We start from the raw sequence: 19,741 nt of genomic DNA, 5'->3' as shown, positions 1-19,741 counted from the left end.
GCTGTAGCTCACGAAAGCTTATGCTCACATAAATTTGTTAGTCTCTAAGGTGCCACAAGTCCTCCTTTTCTTTTTGCGAATACAGACTAATACGGCTGCTACTCTGAAAACTATTAAAAATCTGACATTTCCAATTTGAATTTGTCTGACTTCAGCTTCCAGCCATTGTTTCTTGTCAGACCTTTCTCCACAAGATTAAAGAGCCCTTTAGTACCCAGTATTTTCTCATTCTGTCAATCTTCATGCTATCTGCAAATTTTATCAGTAGCAATTTTATATTTACTTCCAGTTCATTGGTAAAAATATTGAATAGCATGAGGCCTACTACTGATCCCTCCAGAAACCCACTAGAAACACCTCCCCCCCATCATTTGAGGATTCCCCATCGATGATTGGTTTTTGAGATTTGTCAGCCAGATATTTTACTGAAATTTTCTGTGAAACACAGGGCATGAACAGAGCCTAGCTTAACAGCGCCATGCAATCAAGGCTATTAAGAAACTTAAAAATTCTTGCCATCTGATGCTGTTTTCTTATGTTTCTTAAGTATTTAAGCTTCTAGAAGCCAGAACAGTTACAAGAATGTGGCAAGAAACACAGTATCCAAGAAAAACGATATGAAAAAGCTGAAATTCATATTAATGAGCACTCTGAATAAGACGTCCTTTATTAGCCAAAATTATAAACACACAGAGTATGTTTGTATTTAGTATTTTGAATTAGAACATATTGATGGTAAAATCATCACATCAAGTACTGCATACATTTTTTCATTAGATGTTTAATGGTAATGTTACAATGTATAAACATAGGTATAAAATTAAACAAACCAGTTGTTTATTTGTGTGGTACTAAGAACATGATTATGAATACAATTTCTTTCTTCACAGAATAAACTGCCAAACTGATTATTTATATTGAAAATCCCTGGAAAAATGTCATGGTGCTTTTTTCTGCTTCAGTTTCCTGTACCAATCAGGTGCCTCTCTATTTGTCTGTGAAACAAAGAATGTTTTGGTTATGAGACAATTGAAAGGCAAGAGAAATATGCAATCCACACAACACTGCACTCCTCCCTCTGCCATTCATAGCTCTGCTTAAACTAAAATCAATTAAAACGTGAAAGGTTTACATTACACAAAAATATACTAAAGTTCTGTGTGTCTAAGATAATAAAATAAACCAAGTATCAAATTATTAACCAAATTATGATTCAAAATGTTTACCAATGGTAAAATGATTCATGAAATGCTTAACTAAAGGACTATCATTGTAAATTACGTTACGTGTATTTCTGTTAAAAAAGGGGGTGGGAACCTCGGACAAAGAGGTGTGCTACAATATGCCAACATTTTAAGCATAATACAAAAAACTACATGTAAGAACATGGGTTCTCCAATTTAGTCATAGCACAGACCATAACTTAATTGTGGGACACTGCTTCTGGATTACCTTTCCTTACATTCACAGTCTTGTAAGCTACTTATCACACATTCACAACTGCATAAAATTCCTATAGCAATTACAGCAACCTTTTACATGGAAAAGCAATAGCAAGTAAGTGGGGGAAGGAAGGGGATGAGTCATCTTCAGACTCAATGGAATTGGCAGGGAATTCAGCCGTAAAAAACAAAGTTCTAGGAGAGCCACCAGAAGTACAGACCTGTTCACTGCCTCCCAATTCCCCAGGCTCCATGGCAGTACATTTTGAACAAGTGATAAGTGTAATTATTACAGTTAAAATCCTCTACTGAAATGGCCTCAAAAAGATACAACACGTGTTCTGTTTCTTACATAGTGCATTTGTTATTTCAGACTTTCAAAAGAATTTTGTGTCATTAGTGAACATTCCATCCAAAGAAATGGTAATAAGTTTGAAAAGGCATTATTTTCATTCTACCCATGACATTATTTGACTATTAAGTCTGGCTCACAAATTTAATCAAACACAAATTGTTCAACAGCAAACACACACCAAACTTGAGAGGGGGAAAAAAAGCCCAATTATTACAGCTGGCACTTGATTTAGGAAATCTCCCCAAAAATATATTTTCTAAATTTGTCCCATACTTGTCAGAAAAATCAGAGGGTACTTAGTAGTTCGAGCAGTGGACTATGAAGTAAGACTTCTGAGTTATATTCCCAGCTTCCTCAAGGAAATGGAGCAACATTTGTACAAAACACTTAACTACTGTGCTTAAGGATTGTTGTTAGGCTTTGCGTATGTGAAGTGCTTTCAGTACCTTGGGTGAAAGGCGCTACATAAATGCAAGTATTTATTGTTTACTATGACATCTACCTGTGGTGGGATGTTGTATTGTTCTTCCATTTGTTCTATTAATAACTGCAAATGAAACTTAAAGCTATAATTCATTTTCCTTTGCTTTCCTTCTCTGGAGCTACTTAATTTTTGACTCTACTATTAAAAGGAGATTGTAAATCTTTGTGAAAGCCACCAAAAGATGCAAGTTAAAGTATACCGCAGTCACTTTTGTGCTTGGGAGTCTAGCCTCACATGTATAGATGTCAGGCCTATCTGAAAGAATTAACCAGAACTGGTCATCTTCAACAGGGATGCCTGAATCTCTCCTGGAGATACAACCAAGAGCCTACCTAAGTCTGTCTCTGAAGCAGAAGCTTGCGTTGAGTAACTCTGAGTACTGTAAAAAGAAAAGGAGTACTTGTGGCACCTTAGAGACTATGCTCAAATAAATCTGTTAAATCTCTAAGGTGCCACAAGTACTCCCTTTCTTTTTGCGAATACAGACTATCACAGCTGCTACTCTGAAACTGAGTACTGTGACTCAATGTCTGCTGCCCTACTTAAGACAGACCCAGCACCCTTCTAGGCCCACAACACTGGCCACCTTAAAATAATCTATAATCCATTTACAAACTAAATTCTTTTGATGTGTGCTCACAATGTAACACCCTTGGAGGGGAGTGGTAATGCGCTCTTTCTTACTGGACGAGATATCAATTTCACCTTAAGTGGCAAGTACAAAGTGCAGTAACATACTGGAAACATCTGCGCAAAAAACAAAATACACTACAGTAGAAAGTCACCTCACAGGTCTCAAAATAGCAGTGCTGGCGCCTGCGCTCTGAGACTTATCCCCCTCACCAGGTCTCAGAGCTCAGGCTCCAGCCTGAGTGGGAGCATCTACCCTGCTATTGCAAGACCCATAGCATGAGCCTGAGTCAGTTGACCCAGGCTCTGAGACTTTTTGATGTGGGGTTCTTTTCTGCAGCATTGACACCAGTGGTGGATTAGCCACTTGGCCAATGAGGCCCTGGCGAGGGCCCCTGGCCAACTGGGGTGCCCCCACACTCCGACGGGCAGGAGTGCCAGGCGGAGTAGGGCAAGCCCCGATGCCCCACCCTGCTCTCTGGCAGGAGCACCAGGGGGTAAGGGTGTACTGGAGGAAGAAGGGGTAGGGAATGGCCCCCACTTGTTCTGGCCCAGGGCCCCACAAAACCCTAATCTGCTTCTGATTGACACATCCCTGCTGAAGCTATTGACTCCAATCAGCCATGAACCAAAGCCTCCAGAAACTCCTCTGCAAGCAAACATATAAGAAAATTGGAAACTCATGCTTATAAAACCGTCAGCCACCCTCCTCCTCTTCAGTTCATTTTTGAGGGAGTGTAGGGGGGTGGTCACCCTGCTCTGGCCCTGAAAGGGTTAAATCAGCCCTGGGAGAGGGCTGCCCTGGGGAGCCAATAGTAAAAGCAGCCCTGGAGAGGGAAGGGCTAGCTGCCTGGGAGCAAGATACCTTAAGAAGAGCCGTGCTGGGGAAGGGCACAGGGAGCTGTGGAGCTCCAGTCTGATAAACCCCTAGGCTGCAGGCCTTGGTAAAGGCCCAAGAAGGTACTGGGGCTGCAGAGGGGCAGCCTGAGGATAGGCAAAGGCAGCAGGTCCTAACCTCCTTGCCAATGACGAGTGGCCTTTACAGACTGCAGTCTGCCCCAGTGAGCGGGGGCTAGATGATGACTGGCAGCAGCCACTGAGGCAAGGTGGGTTTTGAGGGATGGGGGTTCCCCAGGGAAGGGAGACCCAGAGTGTGGGGATATTGCTGGGGCAGAACCACAGGGTAAAGGGCACCGGGGTCTGGGAGGGACATGGATGCCAGTGGCAGGCGAGACCCTGGCCAGCAGAGGGCGTTCCAAAGGCTGGAAAGAGCTAATTCCCAAGATGACCAGCAGGAGGTGCCGTACCGGTGAGTTGTCACGTCGCTACAGGGAGGTATTCTTCTTTATACACACACACATTCATACACATTACATATATGATTTTATATTCACATGGAAGCACCCTTTATTTTATATATTTTACACACACACACACACACACACACACACACGTACTTACGTATATTAAAAGGACACTGAGGCTTCACAGATAAGAACTCAAAAGTTAGGAAATGCCAGAATTAAGGCTGCTTTTGCAACCCCAATTCAGTCCCTTGAGACTTAATGACACTGTGAGCTGTAGCTCACGAAAGCTTATGCTCTAATAAATTTGTTAGTCTCTAAGGTGCCATGGGTACTCCTTTTCTTTTTGCGAATACAGACTAACACGGCTGCTACTCTGAAACCCATTAATTACATGATGACTTTCCAAAGAACCCCTGCCTCATTCAGTGCACAGAATGGACCTGCTCTGGCAAATAATCAAGACTGTGTAATGAAGGGGGGCTGTTGTCTGTAGCACCCCTGTCTCTTCTGTTAAGAAGCTGGAAGGTGCTAGTGACTGAGGCAGGGTGTTTGTATGTAGGAAAAGAATGGTCTCACGGTTAAGGCAACTGAATGCTGCTTTGGAGAGCTGGATTCTATCCCTGCCTCTCCCACAGAGTTCCTGTATGATTCTGGGTAGATCACGTAAGCCAAGCTTTTCACAGGGGTGAGGAACTGTTTGTTCCTCATTCTACGAGTGCCCAACTTGAGACCCTGGGGTCAGTTAAGCAGAAATGCTGAGCACTCACAACTGCAAGTGAAGTCAATGGGGAACTGTGCTTTGAACATATAAAGTGTGATACAACGCTAAATATTCTGAAAAATCAGATCCTAGGCCTCTCAAATTGGGCGACCAATATTACTGTAAACTTTTGCCATTATTCTCTGTCCTTTAGCATCCCTATTTCAGATAATACCAACCCTGCACCTCACAGGGGTGTTGTGAAGATAATTGCTATTTGTATAGCACTCAGTGATGAGTACCATGAGACGCCCATAAGGTAATTAATATTTCTGTATTCAGAACAGGGATTAAATAGAGTGCAGTAAATAAGGCTGAACATTGATTAATAAGGGTAACCCAAAATATTGCTTATTAAATGAGCAGAATCCATCCTGAGCACTGAATGAGCCAGGGGTCCTATGGAAATAATTACCCAGTATTTAATTAAAGACATGCACATATACCCAGTCAGCGTCTCCTTCCCTCCCAGCCTCCAGTTCCAGTCTCACCAGGCTTCTTGTCCCAATCTAGTCCTTTCCCTTCCCTCACAGTCTGGGCCTTGTTCCCCTTTGCATTCATGTCAAGTGTCTTCCTCATCCACATTGCCTGGGCAGCAGCAGGGAAGGCACTAAGAGCACAGGAGAGAGAAAACTCCCTGCTCTACGTTCCAGAACCAAGAGCAGCTGGAAGCTGAAAATTCAGGGATAACCCAGCCTTGACTTGTAAGCCCCAAGCTCAGTTCAGGGGAGCATAGTCAGCACACATGGAATCTTCAGAGATTTTAGCTACAAAACTAAGAAATCTCTATTGAGCTTGTGCAAACAAATTTTTGGCCAAGTCTTGCATCTTGGTCATATATGGACGCATTTTCACAGGGACAGCAAAAGGTACAACCCTTCTCCCCCTTGCCAAATTTTAAGTCCCTGCTCTAAAGTTTGGGGGCGCTATAGCTTCGCAAAGAAAAGGTTGCCAGAAATTTTTAAAATGACAAAATATTTTCCCTAGCCTCACTCTCAGAAACTTCTGAACCGTTTAGCATGAAACTTTCCAAAAAATGTAGCTCGAAGCAGACCCCCAGCACAGAATATTTCAGCCCCTAAAAGTATAAATTTTAAGTAATAAAGCAATCAAAAACAAAGTCGTATAACAGGAAGTGTCGGGCCACCTCAGTATTAAGCAGTGCGACCAGCCTGTGTATGTGTAAGTATTATGTAAATATAAATTCCAATATATATATTTTCTTACATCCATTGGGATGTTAATGTATTGGATATGTTAGAATTCTGTTTTGTTATCCATTTTTAATACAACTTTACTAACTGAATTGTTTTGGGAGATTTGTTTCCTGTGCACTTTAAGATCTAGAAGTTTCTAAAGGGCTGGAATCCGTGATAGTGTGTGACCAGTAGAGGGATATAGCTTCCTGTAGCCTACCACTACCACAGAGAGAAACTTTCAGCAGGCATGCTGCACTGTTTTGAACTAACACCACAAGATGAATACAAATCCTTTGAAATCATCTCTTCAAAGAAGCAGACTTCCAGGAGTAATTTTTTTTTTATATATACCCCCACCCACGGACAGCTTTTTTGAAATGTGAGCAATAGTGCTCTAAACAAAATGCCTAGGTCACTTATTTTAATTACTGTACTTACAAATAATGTTGGTTTGGGTATAAATACATTTTCTTCCTCATGTTCTGCTGGCAGCTTTACAGAAGGGTTTGATTTGTGTTTTGCAGTTAAGCTTCTTACGTCACTATGAGACTGAGGTACATTTTCCCCATAGCGTTTACCATGCAGACTGATAAGAATCTGTTTCATTACTGCCAGTTCCTGTAAAAACATAAAATAAAATTAAAATAAATAACAATGCTAAATTTTCAATAAAACTAAAAATAGTAAAACCTATTAAAAGGATTATTTGTTAATAATGCATTTCTATTCACCAAATCAAAATATCTAAATAGATTATAGGCAGATCAATAACCCTATAATGAGCCTGATTATTTACTTGCATTTATTAGTCTGAGTACTAGTTAGAAACTACTTTACTAAAGGGAGTAATAAAATAAAAAGGCACAGAAGAGTTATACAAATAAAACCTCATAATGTCTAAATGCTGTAACAGAAAAAGGATTTAAAGTGCATTAAGGATCGCACTATCCCTTTTTTTCATTTAAGCGGCCATTTATTTTAAACAATTATTTTAAAGATAGCTTACAGAATCCAATTTGAGTGGCTATGATAAATAGTACTCTGAGGGTTAAGGTTTGGGTATGTGTCTTATAAATGCAGATATAAAAAACAAATGTATGTCTTTACCCCTAGAAAAATCAATCAATTGATAAGAGAGGCCGAGGAGAGACTAGCAAAAAGGAGGAAAAGGATCATGATCTGAACTATGGAATGAAAAAGCAACTACTGAAAACGAAAGAAAGGGATATGGTGGCCAGAAGGGTTCTCACTGACTTGGAAATTTAATAATTTGCTAAACAAACAATTCAATAGATTTTAACCTCCCCCTCCCCTCCATAGATTGGTTCAAGATCATTAGTAAAGTGACAAAAGCAAAACCATAACTCCCTCTCTGACTTTAATCTGCCATGATCTTCTAATGTCACAGCATCTCCCTGCTGCTGTCATTATTTTCTTCATTTTTAATGGATGGAATTGTTACAAAATATGTTACATAATTTCCCCCACCCCTCACACTGGTGCTTCTAGCTCTACCTTGTAACGATTTGTGAATTACTGACAAAACAACCAAGTGAGTGCAATCTTCATTCAAAGAGCAGTTCAAAACCATAAAGGCTCTTCAGAATTTAATATGCAGCTCCTTGTACAGGCACCAACTCCGGGGATGGAGCTACAGGCGCCATCTTTCCAGTGTGCCGGGGGTGCTCACTGCTCAACCCCTGGATCTGCCCCCACTCCATTCCTTCCCGCCCCCTCCCCCTGAGCCTGCCATGCCCTCGCTCCTCCCCCCCTCTCTCCCCAGAGCCTCCTGCATGCCACAAAACCGCTGATCGGCGGGGCTGCCAGTGGGTGGGAGGCGCTGGGAGTGGGGTGGGGGAACTGCTGACGTATTATTGTGGCTTTTTGGCAATGTACACTGGTAAATTCTGGCTCCTTCTCAGGCTCAGGTTGGCCACCCCTGCCATAAGGTTTTGACTGTCTTCAATAATAATTCAGCAGAAATTCATGTAATCTTATCTCTTTAACCAAAACAACTGTATAATTAATGTTTATAGTTTAATGCCAAACACAACAAATGGACAATATAGTTATTGTACATTACATATTACCTATTTCTTAATATTAACCAGAAAATTACAGTGATTCATATTCTATTTTCATCACAGTATTCAAAATTAGCATAATGTAAAAACAGCCACTTAAAAGTCATCATCTAACTTCTGATACATAGTTGCTTTAAATAGCTCCACAACAGTACATACGATATAAATATTCTTGAAAAAATTAAAAATAGGCATGCTTTGTTGTAGAAAATTTAGTTAATAAACTGATACCACAATAATTCAGTTATATGACTGGAACCCCAACACTAAATACACCCAACAACTTCATCCAGGGTACAAATGGTTCTTGGGTCTCAGTCATTTAATATTTGCATAATTCAGCCGTGTGTGGTGGCATGTTAAAACAGCTCAACTACAGAGCAGCTGTTTAAAAGGACTGCATAGTTGATGCCAACATATTACTGAAAGTTGTAAACTCTGCAAAGATGCTGCCAAAGTGATACATAGACAGAATTTCTTGATGAAAATAACTCAGACAAGTATATTACAAATACATGCTCCATGACTGGTGATTAAGTCATATATAAGCAATGTTTTGACATTAGTAAGTGGTGCTGTATCTTTAGGGAGCTAAATCTTGCATCAGACTATATGGACCCAAAAAAGTTGTAATTATGAGTTTGAAACTGTGCTCAAAAAACAAGGCAAAGACCAAGAATTCTTAATACTGATTTGATAAAGAGGTTACTTTCAGATACATAAACCAGGCCCAATTCTGCAGTTACATAACCAAATTCTCTAGTCTTTCCTCCTTTACACCACCTCAGTGACACAAAGGAACCAGAAGAGACTAGAGATGAGAATTTCCCCCACAGTGTATATATTAACCTAAAACATGTCTATGTTTGTTATGGGGCATTGATAAGGTTGCATTTGCATTTAAAGCAGGACTAAAATCCCTCTGTTTTAAACTTTAATGATTAATTTTAGTCTGAAAAGTCCTAATTCAGCACAATGTGCAAAGCTTCTCTCTGTTACACCATAGTTATTCCACAGTAACCCTGTTAACTTCAGTGGAATTACTAGTTTATTTATGGCCCAAATACATTTCAGATTTACTAACTTTTGATGAGGATACATTTGAAAATGTCCTGTTTCTGAAATGTGGCAGTTCCCCTCTCTCTTTTTTTGGATTTCTCTAGCTAACAGTTCCAGCAAATGCCACAATCCACAAACACATTAAATTCACAGGTGGCATGTAATATTAGAAAGTGTTGTTTCCCATATAAGAATGACTGATACAAGTTATGTAAAGATTAGACAATTGAATTGCTCAGATTTATCATCTATTTCTATTATTTGATGCTGGTAGCTTGCTTCCAAGATCCTGCTCAGCACATAAATCCTAGGAAGCCAGGAAAGGCAGCAGGGGGTGACAGACAGGGATCTTCAAGTGAATAATGGTGGAACAGAGCAGGAATGTGTGAGACGTGAAAAGCAGGGCCTTGGGGAGAAAGAAGGGGGCATTAGCAGGGACATGAATTGGACTGGGAGGGAAAAGGCGTTGCTGGGTGAAGGAAGGGTTGTGGGTAATGTAGGTCCGGGAGTAAATTGTTCCTGGGGTGGGGAGTCCAGTGCCTCTGTGAGACGGCATCTGTGCTCAAATTGCTCCCTCACTGTTGCTGCTTCAGTTCCCCACTACACTGAGGAAGCAGTGCAGTGTAAAACCCCAAAAGCGCTGATTTCTCTGTGGAGATGTTAGGCTCCTCCAGCATTGCAGCACTGGCTCTTGGACACAGTGAGAAGACAATGCTGGGAAAGTTGAGCAGCTCTCTCGAGGCACTGATGCCTGAAGGGCTCCACCCAAAATTTCTGCACCTGTACACTGGGGGGGCCTAGATGGCAATTCCATGGGGAGAACTTCAAGTGCTTATGCCTCAAAGCAGATTCAACAGTCTGCCCTTGCTGCCAAGAATGCTAACAGCATATTGGGCTGCATTAGTAGGAGCACTGCCAGCAGATCGAGGGAAGTGATTATTCCCCTCTATTCAGTAATGGTGAGGCCACATCTGGAGTACTGCATCCAGTTTTGGGCCCCTCACTACAGAAAGGATGTGGACAAATCGGAGAGAGTCCAGCAGAGGGTAACAGAAATGATTAATGGGCTGGGGCACATGACTTATGAGGAGAGGCTGAGGGAACTAGGCTTATTTATTCTGCCGAAGAGAAGAGTGAATGAGGATTTGATAGCAACCTTCAACTACTTGAAGAGGGGTCCAAAGAGGATGGAGCTAGACTGTTCTCAGTGGTGGCAGATGACAGAAGAAGGAGAAATGGTCTCAAGTTGCAGTGCAGGAGGTTTCAGTTGGATATTAGGAAATGCTATTTCAATAGGAGGGTGATGAAGCACTGGAATGCATTACCTAGGGAGGTGGTGGAGTCTCCATCCTTGGAGGCTTTTAAGGCCTGGCTGGACAAAGCCCTGGCTGGGATGATTTAGTTGAGGTTGGTCCTGCTTTGAGCAGGGGGTTGGACTAGATGACCTCCTAAGGTCTCTTCCAACCCTAATCTGATTCAATGAGCTCCTCCCCACCTCGCATTACCCGCACAGCTCCAATCCCACCACCAAAGAACCCCGCATAAAACCCTCTCCTCACCCAATCCTCTCACATCCACAACCATCCCCCTTACCAACCTCAGCCCCACTCTGCCTCTGGCTCCCCACACATCCCTCCCTGTTAATCTCTCCATTGTCTCCCCCGCTGCATCAGGCAGCAGCACTGAGGGAGGAGGAGGAGGTATATGGTGGGAGGGCAGATAGGGAAGCAGAACTGTATTAGGGTTGTAGGTGGTAGAGACAAGCGGGGTTTATCCTAGGGAGGTACTGAATGGGAGAGGTGAATGGAATTTTAAGAGCTAAATGTGGTAGGGAAACAAAGGGAGTTAAATTTTGCAGGAAGCATATAAGGAATGAATGAATATCTGCTTATTTCCTTGAATTTCATGCTTTACATTGGTGGATTATGCATATGCAGTCTAGCAGCCTTAGTTCAAAAATAACCAAGGTATTTTTGTATGGAATCAAAGATATAGATTTCTTAAAAAAAATAATTAGGTGTCTAGCTAGATTAGGGAAAAGCATATTTTCTTTTATATCATTAGGCTACTGGCATTATGCACACCTACAATTTAAATAATTCCTAGTTTCTGAACATTTTATTCCAGAATTTAATTAGGGCCTGATGCTGCAGCTGCTGTGTGTATGTGAGTAACTCCCATTAACTTCAACAGGTATTCTGTGTATGTAGTGACTAAAATATCAGGTTCTAAAACAATCATGAGTTGGCAAAAGTGAAAAAGGATCCATGATTTTTAAAAGGTAAAATAAAATGGTATTTGCATACTTAAATTTTAGAAGCATTTGAAATTATAGTAATGGTAAATTCTGTTCTTGACAAGTGAAAATAAGATGCAACATATTTAATTCTTAAACACAAAATGTTTATAATGGATAATTGACACAGTACATTAAAATATGGAGAATGGATATGTATAGTCCAGACAATTGATTATAGAGGATAAAATCTGATTCCCCCCAACTATATAAACCATCTTCAATTATGGTGGGTCATTTATAGATGTTTGAGTGCAATTATGGCAGAGAAAAGAACAGATGCAAAAATGAAATGGTGGCATTACATATTAAAAATGTAAAATATGACTTCATTTAATAAATTTGTTTATTTGTATTTATGGACACTATAAAAGGACTACCAATGCACTCTGTGTCCTTGACATAACTTGCACATACACATATTAAATATGCTTCCTACATTTCCCAAATTGAGTAGCTATAGACATTCAAGGTTAGTAGGATATTAAAATCTGATATTCATATGATTGAAACAAAATTAAAAAGAATTTCCAGATGTGGAAATATGATTAGGGTGGTAAAAAGGAATGTTGCCCTAGCAAATAAATAACTGCTAAAAAGTGTGAAAATTTGTTCACATTAAACATAATGGACAATTTTCATTGTGACAATTGAACAGGTTTTCAACAGACCCGAGACAGCTACAATTACCTTTCTTCTTATACCTGTGTCACGTACCTATAACTTAAACATCAAAGGTTCCGAATGGGACAACAACACCATTTTTTTTTTGGGATAAGAAATAATGGGACTAAAACCCCCTGCTCCTGAACTCTAAGGGCACCTCTTCCACTCCAAACTGCTCAAAGTTGTAGAAGGAACTCCCCTTTTTGTCTTAATAGTATCTTGTGAGAAAGGTCCCTGAAAAGAGACAGTGAAGAGGGTAGGAAGTGACTAGAATGGAATAGAATACCTCTTGCTGACAATTTCCAGGACCCACTGTTCCAATGTGATCTGAGTCCAGACTTCTTGAAAATAAAAGAGGAAGTTTCCAAAGGGGGAGGGATGAGTGCATAAGGGAAGGGATCCTCAAGCAGTTCAGTCATCTGATGGAAGACACAGACTGTGTTTAAGCGGAGGAAGAGGTGAACGGTCATTATTGCTTCTTTCTCAGTGACTCTGAAGCCCTCTGAGTGTTGTAGTAATATTGAGCAGAAGGATGCTGCCTGAAGAGCTTTGAGATCTTGCTTGCCTCCTCCTTGGGGCTGGGATGTAGAAGCCCAGGAAACCAAAGGGCAGTCTACAGGTTTACTGGGTACCATTGGCTCATATTTAACAGTTGGTATCAAAATGCCAAATGGACCTTTGTGAGATCTTTGGCTCTCCTTCAATTGCTGAGCCCAAAACCTGTTAGGCACGTGCTGACACACGTCTTGACTTGGTAGGCACCAGAGAATGACATATGCCTTGGCTTATCTCTGAAACATGCCCCTTCCTATCCCTGTCAGATGCCAAAATGGAGATGGATGACTTAGAGCTTGGGGTGGAATCTGAGCTCACGGTGTGTTCATGAAAAGGGACTGACCAAAGGCTTGAGATCTAGGTATGTCCTTCCTTTCAGCATCTGTGGAAGCATGAACAGAGTGCTCCATGAGGAACAATTTTAGATGGACCTCTCTAGCTTTTTGAGTCTATGGATGGAAGGAGCAAAACATGGTACAAAACTAAGGAGTATTCCCTCTTCTAAACAAAAGAGGAAAGTGGAATGCCCACTGCTAAGTGGCACTGAAGCGTCACATGAAGAGCAGAGTTTGAACCTCAGATTTCATTTCTGCCATACTGCTAAGGCCCCTCTATGAGGGGAGGAGAGATAAGCTAGACTTTTAACTAAGTATCTGACTAAAGTTGTAGGGGTTTTTTTTTGTCAGTCAACTGGCAAAAAGACTAAACACACACTACTCACAAAATTAATTAACAATACTAATAACTCATACTAAGCAGTGTGCAGAGAAGCAGGTGGACACCATTTCACTGTTGCAGACAGTAAGACTGAATAAGTAATAGTTGAGCCCATTCTGCCCTTTATTTCCTTCAGGCATGTGCAGAATGCCACAGCATATACCCTGACTACTTCTGCTATATGCTAGCTTAGTTCCTAATAGTTATATCTATTTTTAATTGTTAGGAAAAAAATAAAGGAAAGTTTCAAACTTTTGGGTAAATTTTATAATTTATAAAAGATGTGTGAAATCTGATATATGAATATTCTAATACTTTGATGTAAACAAAACACACAGAAATAAATAATATACTTATAACAAAAATAAAAGACTTATTTGGAACCAATACTTTTTAGCTCAGAGCCACGATTTACAGTTAAATCTAATTTAATGAAAATATGCTTTCATTACAGAAAATATTGACTCAGTTTTACTAATGTGTCAAAATAGTTATAATAATCACAATCAGTTACTGATTATGAGGTCTTATCTTTTCAATTGAGTAATTCCCCCCTTTAATTTGATTCATCCTATTTTTGGTATTTCATAAATATTTACATTCTGTTTATACTCGAGGATATTCAAATAGTATCATACAGTGAAGGAAAGTAAAAAAGTCTATACATCTGGAAAACTAACAATATGAATAAACAATTAATAGTCTGGAAAAAAAATGAATATAATTAAATATTTAAATATTTGGAAGACCTTTCTGCCAACAATTTCTTGCTTAAATTCCTCTCCTTTTTTTTTTTTTAATTTAACCTGTCCCTAAAAAGTACATTACTTAAAATGTACATGCCAGTTTGCTCTTGTAATCCATATCAGTGAATTGAACTTTGCCGGTATTTTGTGAAAAAAATATTTTAAATGATACAAAAAATAATTCATAATGTATTTATATGAAGTGACATCATTATAAACCTTGCTGCCCTTTTTAGGTTCTTAAAAACAGTAATCGCTAGGTAGCAAGCAATAGTCAGCATGTAATTATTTGGCATATAACACAGCAAATGGAAAGATAATTCTTGAAGAATTTGCATGAAAACTGCTATTCAGAAATGTACAACATCAAGAAATGAATGTATCCCTCTGTTAAATCCTTTATCTGCCCAAATTCAGTAGCATTTTGTATTCAAGTTTAATTAAAGCCTGACATCACTAAATAGATAACAAAATGACAAACACTGCTGCTTAAGAGCATATTTACCCCTATAAAATATGAACTGGAAACTTCTTTACAATCATTTAGCAATGTAAATGTCACTTGTTTCTCTAAGTTTGAAGATGAGAATAGCTCCAGGGCTTATTTGTAATGCAGAAATGTCCCTGTATTCTACCGAGGAAAACATGCAGAACATTTATAGGAACTAGAATCTCAGAACATAAATGTAGCATAAGAAATATGATAATTACCCTGTGGCTTAACATTTAAAAAGAGCACCAAGCATTGTACATCAGGTGAGGTTTTTTTGTTTTTTTTTAAAGATTAAACAAGTTACAGCACATAGATGAGGAGGAATTCACTTTGGAAACACAAATAATTTTGAAATTACTATGTACAATCTTTTAAATTAAAAAAGAAGAAAAGAAAAAATTAAAAAAAAAAAAGGAAAGGAGCAGAGTTGAATATAATTTATTTGAGGCACCTGTTACGAATCCTTTCCTCCCAGCCCTCTTCAGATACCTTGCCAGCTCCCTCTCCCCTCCCCAAGCAGTTTACCTTTCTTGTTCTCTTGTCCCTGTTCACGTGCCTTCTCCTTCTGGCTCCAATGTTTTTATGAGCCCTCCTGTCACAACTTCTCTCCATGTCCTCTTTTGCAGATGGAAGCTGCTGCCAGTGGCAGATTAGCCACTGTGCCAACGGGGCTCATGCCTAGGGGCCCCAGTCAATTGGGACCCCCACACCCCAACCCACTCAGCCCAGCACTCCTGCCAGGGAGCGGGGTTAGGGCATGGGGGCTTGCCCTGCTTTTCCCATCCGCCTGGTGCTCCTGCTGGAAAACGGGGGAAGCCCCTATGCCCCGACCCCTTTTCCCCAGCAGGAGCGAGGGGAGGGGGACTGCAGACGGAAGGGGTGGGGAAGGGCCCCCACTTGCTCTGGCCAGGGCGCCACAAAACCCTAATCTGCCTCTGACTGCTGCTACAGTCAGTGGCTCCATAGCATCCCTCTAACGCAGTGGCTCTCTGACCTAAGCTGCCACCAGCCACTCTCCCGCAGCACAATTCAGTTACAGTTCAAACCAGAGCAGGCCGCACTTTAAATGTGTGACTAGTATGTAATGGGGGGGGGAAGAGAGATTTGTGCAGGTGGCCCATTTCTCCACCCGTTCTGTTGCACTAATGTCAAAGATGAGAGGGAATGAGATAGTGTGGGCTCAGGGGATCCAACAACAAGAGGCACAGTAGGGGGAAAAGGGATATATTGAGATAAAAGGAGGACATGTAGAGATGAGGGTAATAGGTCAATGGGACTGAATTATGGGGGCACAGACACTTGGTGAGACCCAAAATCTCAAAGGAACAAAGAAGGGTAAAAGCCCCTAGGCACCTTCTTCCATCCAGTGAAGAGAAACCTTATGGCCCAGGATACAAGGAAAGCATCATGAGGAGGAAACAGGGTTGCTGCTCTCTCCTAGGTGCTGGCACAGGATATAGAAGGCTAACAAGCCTCTGAAACTTAAGTCAACTGCAGACAGAGGAACACACTGAGGAAAGCGGTTACTTGGGAGGGTGGCTCTCTGGGCTCCATAGGTGCATAAGCTCCATAAACATAGAAACTTCTGGATGCTGTTTAGAGTTTGTGGTTCTTAATAACTGAAATAGCCTTCATTAACCAAAATTTACATTCAATCCTCTGACAACCTCAAAACTACCATTTTATTAGTAGAAGTTTCCTGGAAAAATCTAAGAGCCATGAACAAACTATAAATAGCTTAACAGATCTTATGGGCTGCTGCCCTGCCCACCTGCAATCACAAGGACCTCCTCTCTGAGGCAGCTACACTAATCTCTTAGCAAATAAAGTAATATTAAACATTGTGTATTTTTAACTAGAATATAGGAAGTGTTTTGTCCATTGTGAAAGTGTTACACTGCCTACTTTTGTATGCACTGTTGTTGTAGCTGTGTTTGTCCCAGATTGTGCCTACTTTTGTTCTTCATTTCATCTTCCTTTCCATTGGTTCTATTCTTTTCTCCATTCACAACCTGTTTCCTACACAGTGTCACCATAGCACTTGGTCCTCTCCTGGGTTCATGTTGCCCAGCTACCTGGCCCTGTGCTTCTCTGGTCAAAACACAGCTACCAATTTTTTCTACTAACTCTACTACCAGTTCTGTCCCCCAGGGAAGCTTCCTCTTCTCCTCTTCCAGCTAAGTAGTAATGGTTTCTGGAAAAGGCAGCTTGGATAATGACTCCTCTTTATTTCCAGCTGCTTCTACAAGAGCCCATATGCCTGTACAAGTGGCTGCAGTGCATGAGGAGCCAGCACCATATGACCTGCCAGTTTTCTGGGTCCATTAGAAAGTGCCCCAAAAACCAAAGTTTGAGAACAGCTTTTCTAAAGTAGTGTGAGCATGTGTAGCAGTTCAATTATGAGAAATATATACAAAGTATCCTTTCAAGAGTTCAGTTAAAAAATAAATGTTTGATTTTCATACTGTAAAAGACCTCACAACTCTTTGAAAAATGATTTTTCAGAGCCTTTGTGTGGCCTCCTTTCATATCAAGGGCAGATTTTTAAAAACTGAATCTGGCCTAAATTCTCATGACAAAACAGAACAAAAAAGTCTAATTAGTTTGTCAAAATCATGTAGGCAATCATGTAGGATTAATTATATTACTTCCAAGTTAAAAAAAAACAGTAGTAAAACAAGTTAATACACAGTGGAAAGAAAGTGTCTAACAAATATTCATTTTACCATTATTTTAAGTAAAGTAGAAAAAAATCGACAATATTTTCTTCCCAAAGTCTTAAACTGGAGAAAAACATAACTACGGGAGGGAGAATGGTTGTGACTGATATCAGGAGAAGGGTTCAAGAGCTCCTCATTCAACGCCCACCTCTACCACAGACTTCCATGGCAGGGATGTGGGCGGTCACGCCTAGCGGATGGAGCTGGAGCTGAGGGACAGAGCCAGAGCTGGAAGCCAGAAACCACAACAGAGGGTTAGAGCTGAAGTCAGAGCCAGGAACCAAAGCAAGGCAGAGGAGCAGGGTCTGTGGTAGAAGCTGGTTGGGCTGGAGATCCTCCTAGTTGTACAGACCGTTTCTTGGGGGGGTCCCCTTCAGGCTTACGTAGGGCACCCGGACCAATTGGGGCCCTGGGAGCACTGTCAATCAGGCTCTCTGTGAGTAGCACATCCTGTAGTGCTGGGCTCCACCAGGCTCAAAGCCCATTGACTGATACTTTGTCAGAGCTGCCGGATGGCAGCATGGATGCGGCAGTTGGTCAGTGACCAGCAGACCCCAGGTTATAGCCCTGCAGATCCTCACATCAGTCCCCCCTCAGGAATGACACTGAGGTCTCACTAGACCGGGCTTGTCTAGGTGGCTCTTGTGGAAAGCCTCCACCAGTTCAGGGGCATGTACATGACTAGCAGGTTTTCCAGACTGCTTCTCAGGGCCACAACCTTCACCATCCACAAGGTACCATAACTTTCCTCACCTCAACTTAGCGTACAGGGTGGCATGGACTAAGTATTCCTCAATACCTTGGACCTGAAGAGGTGGAGGCAGTGACTGCATCTGGTCAGGGAATAAGTTTCCGTTAACCTTTTCAAGAGTGAGACATGGAAAACGGGGTGTATTCTGAGAGACTTAGGCAAGTGGAGCTTAAAAGTGATGAGGTTAATTTGTTGGCAAATTTAGCACAGCTCAAGATACTAATGGTGCAGTTTGTGAGATGGCCTGCCTGTGTGGAGGTTCTTTGTAGATAGCCATTCCTTCTGATCCACTGCTAAGACCAGACCCTCTCATCTCTGGAGGTCTGTGTGTTATTTATAGGCCTCCTTTAGTGTCTTCGAGGTGATGCTTTTGCTCTTCCTGGATGTGGTGGATCTGCCAAATCATACTGGTAAATCCAGGATCTTGGGAAGCTGTTGGCAGCGCAGAGTGGAAACAGGGATGAAAGTCGCAGCTGGTGAAGAAGGGGTTTCGGCCAGTGGAAGCATGATTGGCATTGTTATATGCAAACTCAGTGTAGGGAAGGTGGATGGATCAATTTTTCTTTGTGATATTTGATAAAACATCGTAAGTACTGCTCTAGAACCTGGTTCAATCCTTTCTGTCTGGCCATCTATCTGAGGATGATTTGCTGATGAAACAAACATCTGGCTGTTTAGCTGCCAGAGGACCTCATGCCAGAACATGGGACGAACTGGGGGCCTCAATCTTATGTGATGTGGTCTTGGAAGCTGGGAGGTAGAAGACATGTACAAAGAGCAGCTGTGTGGTTGTCTCAGTTGAGCACAAGGAATAAAATGCACCATACTGGTTAGCTGGTCCTCTACAGTGAGCATCATATTATGGCCAACAACTGCCTCCCTGCCTCAAATCCAAGTGCTTCTGCAATTTTCAGGAAAAAAAAAAGCAGCTTGATTTAAAAAAACAAAAACAAAAAAACCCTTACCCTTGTGTCTGCACATCTTTCACTGCGATTAACCTGGCTGTGTCCAGGGAGCGTCCATGGTCTGAAATATCCCTCTCACGACATACTGAAGTTCAGAAAAGTAAAAGTTTTATGTCCTTGAAATTCCACAAGGAGTTTTTATCTGTGCTCCTGCACTTAGCGATCTGAGTCAATGACCCTGGTGCAGTTTGGAAACTCCATTCCCTCAAAGCCAGCAATTACTTCAGGAATATCTTTTATGCCCACCAGTTTACAGTAAACTATATGCCTGACTGCCTCAGACACTTCCACCACCCATTTACTCACAGTCAACTTTCCAGCATGAAACTGGCAACTTATAGCAGTCTGGGATAGCCAGCTTCCAGATGGTTATAGCAACCCATTTCTGAACCGACTTGGCCACCCTCATGGGTGTGTCTTTATGCTGGAGGGTTGGAGCAAGCAGCTCACAATGCTCCTGAAACGTAGCTTTCTTCATGTGAAAGTTCTGGACCCACTTCTGGTCATCCCAG

The 19,741-nt window shown here is 41.3% G+C and overlaps 1 protein-coding gene across 3 annotated transcripts in view; it reads right to left on the bottom strand.

Annotated features, from left to right (window-relative positions):
* Positions 1 to 641: 641 nt before the first annotated feature.
* PIBF1 (progesterone immunomodulatory binding factor 1) overlaps positions 642 to 19,741 on the bottom strand; it is a 174,014-nt gene continuing 154,914 nt past the window's right edge. For 2 of the 3 annotated variants that reach the window (XM_043504587.1, XM_038400874.2), the window contains exons 17-18: positions 6,616 to 6,795; positions 642 to 995 (exon numbers count right to left, since the gene is read on the bottom strand). In XM_043504587.1, the coding sequence (XP_043360522.1) occupies positions 939 to 995; positions 6,616 to 6,795 (237 nt within the window). In that variant the 3' untranslated portion in view covers positions 642 to 938. Of the gene's footprint in view, positions 996 to 6,615; positions 6,796 to 19,741 lie in introns of those variants that run through there. The other variant, XM_043504588.1, reaches the window with a different exon arrangement.

The sequence above is a fragment of the Dermochelys coriacea genome, chromosome 1 (assembly GCF_009764565.3).
Source record: "Dermochelys coriacea isolate rDerCor1 chromosome 1, rDerCor1.pri.v4, whole genome shotgun sequence".
Taxonomy (NCBI): Eukaryota; Metazoa; Chordata; order Testudines; family Dermochelyidae; genus Dermochelys; species Dermochelys coriacea.
This window is presented reverse-complemented; position numbering and strand designations above follow the sequence as displayed.